Genomic DNA, 5453 nt, shown 5'->3' on the forward strand with positions numbered 1-5453 from the left:
TGGGTATGATGAATATATAGATATATAGATGTTATCACAGTTGATTCGCGAAATATAATAATAATAAAAAAAATTGATGTTAACTATATAAATAAACAAAAAATATTTATTTTACTTAACCATTAGCACAACACAGCTCCAAGTATTAGCACTTCGCTGGTCCCAAAATGGAGTACAGTCGTGGGTTGCTTTTGGTCTGCTGCAAAAATCCCAATCTACACCTTATCCACGCCGCCACGGTAGCGGATAGTGGGTCCCATTCCTAACTCAACATGATTTGGCCACGTAGTCAAACCTACGCTTCTAAGTTAGCTGATGTGGAGGATCCGCGGCACGCCGTTCAAGAAATAATAGGCACGTGGGAAAGCCATTACAGCACGTGAGGAGTGCGTGACAGCAGGCCGATTTGCGAAGTCCACAGAGCAACATTTTTATATAAAGGCCCCCTGCAAGTTGGTAAATTTTTTACGTACAATAGAGAGGAAGAAAGGGTCTCAGCGAAAGAGGTTTTCTCCGCCACGTCTTTCTCCTCTGTTTCTCCGACGCAGCCGGTTTCCTAGGGTTAGGGCAGGGTCTCTTTTTTTGTGCTCTTGAGTATTCTTTCTCAGGGGAAACGGAATAGTTCTGTTTGCGTAGTGATTACGATGGTTCAGCTGACTAATTTTGGCAAGCTCCGGCCAGAGTCGAAGCAACTCTTTACGACGATGCCGGCGGCGCCGGAGACGGTTAAGGCGGAGATCGAGGATCCCTTGGATGAAATGTACGGTCCTCTTGACAAGAGATTAAAGATGGCTGAGCCGGCAGAACAGGTATCCCGATTTTCTCTGTGGGTGTTTTGGCTCGTTGTAGTTTTTTCTGTTTAATTCCCAGGATTTTCTTCGAATCTCCACAGGGAATTTGGTTTTCGTTGAATCTAGTTTGGTGGTTGTGATCACTAGTGTTGTTAGTTCTTTTTTTCCTGTCTTGTCAAGATTTTACTCTTTTTTCGTCTTCTTTTAGTCAGTCTCTAGGAATTCGGTGTTGTGAATGGGGTTTCCTTTGAAGGTTTTACATATTAAAATGGGGTTTTCACAAGAGGATGGTATACTTGAACTAACTATTCAGTGACTTTGGTTTCTATTTGCAATTTTGCATGGCTAATGTTATTTTCTGAGGCTCTGCATATCCGTGGTTTTGTTGTTCGTTATCTGTTTTCATGATATACCTTTTGGAGGCATTTTGTTAAGCATGTGATATTATTTTACGACTAGTTCTGCAAATCATCGTTTTAGGGTTAATTGGAATGCTTTTTCGGTTCCCTGTTTTCATGTATAGCAGCTGGAAAGCAAGCTGGTCATGCCACCTCGTCCACTTTATGATCCATTAGATGAGCCCAGCCCACTGGGTCTGCGGTTAAAAAAGAGTCCATCTTTCTTGGATATGATTCAGATGAGGCTATGCCAGGAAAATTCCGTTTCTACATCATCTGCAACGAACTCTGGCTTAGAGATTGGGAAAAAGAAGGAACTGAAATCTACAGCTGTTTCAGGTGGCCTTGACAAGATGAAAGCCTCAAACTTTCCTGCTTCCATTTTAAGGATTGGGAATTGGGAGGTAAGGAAGGCAGTTTTAATATTCATATATTTTCCTGTTTTTACGGGTTACTACTGTTTCTTGAATTGTTTTGGAGATGCTTTGGTGGAGTTTATGTTTCTGACTTGTTGATATATTATTTGTGTAACTACATCTTATGACGCATCATGCTTCTTTTGAAAGATCAATTTTTTATCTAATATATTTATTAATGCGCTGAGAATAATGATCTTTTTTTTTTTTTTTTTGTAAATGAGAAGAAGTGGTTTCCATTTGTTTGGAATCCTGAACATATTGTGTAGTGAGGAAACTAGTGAACCACTTATCTATGCGTCCTTGTTGATGTGATTCCAGCAGAAAGAAACGAAGCAACCAAACAAAAACAAGAACGATTCCAGAAACTAGAAATTGTTTTCTATGTATTCTATTCTTCTTTTCCTCTCCTGTTCTCTATATAACCTGATAAGGTAAAACTAGTACTGACCTCAAAAAGATAACTAACTGTCCTTCATACAGCAAAAAGGAAATTGCAAGTAGTTGAGAAAGCAAAATAAAGAGAACAAGTGGAGGTAAGTTATTCCTTAGTATATTATAAGTATGTTGCTTAGCATCAGTGCCCTCCAACGTCAGAAGAACTCGACTCCGGCGAAGTAACATCAGTTAGAGCGTTGTCTGGTGGATAATATTTGTAAATGTCTGAAATATTAAAGGTGGAAGAAGTATTGATGTCTGCTGGTAAAGCCACCACATATGCATTATTATTGATTTTGGTGACTATAAGAAGTGGACCAATCTTGCGACGGCTCAATTTAGAGTAAGTCCCCGGTGGAAACCTTTTGGACGAAGACGCACTATTACCGATTCTCCTGGTTCAAATAGTTTGTTGTGTTTGTGGCGGTCCGCCAACCGTTTATAGTGTGCATTGGAGGCTATTAATTTGTTCTTAACATCTTCTAGCACATTGTTGTATTGAGTTGAGAAGGTGGTAGCTGCCTTGCTGCAGCATTTAGGGAGTATTGGTAGATCCAACGTATGATTAGGCATTTTTGCGAATACTATGCTGAAGGTTTTTAATATTTGCAAAGAATTCCTTCAACCCTATCTCAGTTCTGTTAACCCTTTAATAATTAGTTTTTTAATATTTGCAAAGAATTCCTTCTCTAGAAATCTTATTCAATGGTGATTGTTCTACTAGACCTCTTCTTTATAGTTACTTGCATTTTGCAGAACTTACTTCCCAGTATTATTTGTACTTAGTCTATCATTCTCTCTTGACGTATTCCATTATCTTCATCATAACTCATTTTCAATTGTTAATATGTGTCATGCTTAGCTTGACTATCAACGTTATCTTTATCATCTGATGCCTACATTCATACAAAACAATTGACTTTATTGTAGTTTTAGAAAATTTATCTTTTATCTCTTTACTTGTATAATCTCTCTTTTGTAGATCTATGCAAATCATTGTTATTATTCGCTATTTTTTCCTTAAGTGATAATTAATATCTCACCCGCTTTACATTGCTTAAGCTAAATCTAAAGCCTCTACTATAAACCTTATTTAACAACTCAACATTGATCTCATCTCTTACACTCTTATGATTTTGCTAAATCTAAAACCTTTACTAGTGAATAATTTAACCAATTAATTGTTCGATTTAGAACGGACGATTCGTGAAGAATTATTATTTCTTTTGAAATCTTTTTTGTTTTCATTCGGTTCATATACTTTTTCTTTCCTTAATTCAAATAAGAAAATTTGATTTACTTTCTCCAATTTTTTCATTATTAGTTTGATAATTTGAACGACCCCTTTTTGTTTTTTCTTTTCTAATTTTTAGAAAGGATTTTATTTTTTTATTTATTTTATTTAAAGATTTTAAAACTTTTGAAAATTTAGTTTATTTGACATATTAACATTGATCCTATCTTCCATTACCATGCCGGCATAACAGAACTGATCATCAAACGAATTGGATCATCTAAAAAAAATTATTCCATACCCAAATTCATTTGTTTAATATTATTCCATTGTAATTCATAAAACATAAAGTGTTAGAAATAGTAACCAAACAAACCACATGGTTTATGCAAAAATGAAGTCCATAAGCTTGTGTTACTATGATGCTTAAGTGAATAAGCGAAACACACATGATATAGAGAAGTAAACAGATTATCAATTACTTTTTCAATCCTGAGATGAACAGAAGTTTCTTGTAATAATCAAAATCTATGTAAATGTGTTTTGATGTGTTTGGTCATGCATATGGACGGGTTAAGGTAATTGTTGGTGAATGGATTATCGGGTACTTTTTCATTTGGCAGTGGGAACTTTTTGTAATATTATTCTATTGTTATTCATTTTTTTCAGCTATAGTATGAATTTGGGTATGAAACGTATATTGAAGCGAATGCTCTTACCTTTTTAGTATTTGGAATTCAAGTTGATTGTGTACTTCACATGGTCCCTTATTATCAAGGGAGGTAAACTGCTGATGCTGGCCATTATAATTAGTTCTTATGCATTTGACTTGTTTTCCTTTGTTCTTTTACCATCTCATAGTTTCATCATCTGACTAATCGACCTAGTTATGCAGTATGTTTCAAGGTATGAAGGTGATTTAGTTGCAAAATGCTACTATGCAAAACATAAGCTTGTCTGGGAGGTTCTTGATGGTGGACTAAAGAACAAGATTGAAATCCAATGGTCAGATATTACGGCACTGAAAGCAAATTGCCCAGAAAATGCCCCTGCAACTTTGGATATAGTGGTAAGAATTGAATGCAAGGCGTGGTTTTAAAATTACTGCACATTCTTCTTTTTGCTAATACTTTTGATTCCTTTTAGCTTGCTAGACGACCTCTTTTCTTTAGGGAAACCAATCCTCAACCAAGAAAGCATACGCTATGGCAGGCAACTTCAGATTTTACTGGAGGCCAAGCAAGTATTCATAAGTAAGCCGTCTCTTTGTAACTAGAGTTAGTAATTCATAATGTATATTCATAAGTGATATTAAGATAAATGGGCTGTCTTCATCATTAGCTAAAATCCAACTATTTGGAGTTGGCTTTATGAATCCTATTATTTTATCTATTTAGTGCCAAATGAGCCGTTAACCCTATCTTGTGTAATTCTAGTTGCATTAATTGCAGCTGTGTTCTATTTGGTATATCAACTTTTTTTTTTAATATATATAATTTTTATTGAGTAATCTAATAAGTGCATATTGTTCCCTCCATGAAATAAGCACGCATCACCTTTATATTTTTTACTATGTTTTCTTTAACGGTGCAACCCCCACTATCATTTGTTATCAATGTTTTTAAAGTACTAAGCATAATGCCAGCAAAAAAAGTTATTTTTTTTGCTTCAATGCACAAAGTGCAAAGTGAAATGACTCTTTTACTAACCAGAGCATTCATGAGTTGTATATCAGGTACATATATATATATTTATATGTATATATATACACATATATATATACACATATATATATATATATATATATGTATATATATACACATATATATATATGTATATATATACACATATATATATATGTATATATATACACATATATATATATGTATATATATACACATATATATATATGTATATATATACACATATATATATATGTATATATATACACATATATATATATGTATATATATACACATATATATATATGTATATATATACACATATATATATATGTATATATATATATATATATATATATGTATATATATACACATATATATATATTGATGGGGACATCCGATTTCGACACGTGTACCATCGCCGACGGCGCAGATCGGCGGCTACGATCCAGAGTCTCTACTTCTTATTTATTTATTGCTTATGTCATGTGTAT

The 5453-nt window shown here is 34.1% G+C and overlaps 1 protein-coding gene across 3 annotated transcripts in view; it reads left to right on the forward strand.

The window, feature by feature from the left end:
• The first annotated feature begins 456 nt into the window (after positions 1-456).
• LOC110103525 overlaps positions 457-5453 on the forward strand; it is a 21073-nt gene continuing 16076 nt past the window's right edge. Inside the window, exons 1-4 of one of the 3 annotated variants that reach the window (XM_020832276.2) lie at positions 457-809; positions 1315-1593; positions 4173-4346; positions 4424-4530. In XM_020832276.2, the coding sequence (XP_020687935.1) occupies positions 645-809; positions 1315-1593; positions 4173-4346; positions 4424-4530 (725 nt within the window). In that variant the 5' untranslated portion in view covers positions 457-644. The remainder of the gene's footprint in view (positions 810-1314; positions 1594-4172; positions 4347-4423; positions 4531-5453) is intronic. The other 2 variants (XM_020832278.2, XM_020832277.2) reach the window with 2 other exon arrangements.

Source organism: Dendrobium catenatum, unplaced genomic scaffold (assembly GCF_001605985.2).
Source record: "Dendrobium catenatum unplaced genomic scaffold, ASM160598v2 original_scaffold_254917, whole genome shotgun sequence".
Classification (NCBI taxonomy): Eukaryota; Viridiplantae; Streptophyta; class Magnoliopsida; order Asparagales; family Orchidaceae; genus Dendrobium; species Dendrobium catenatum.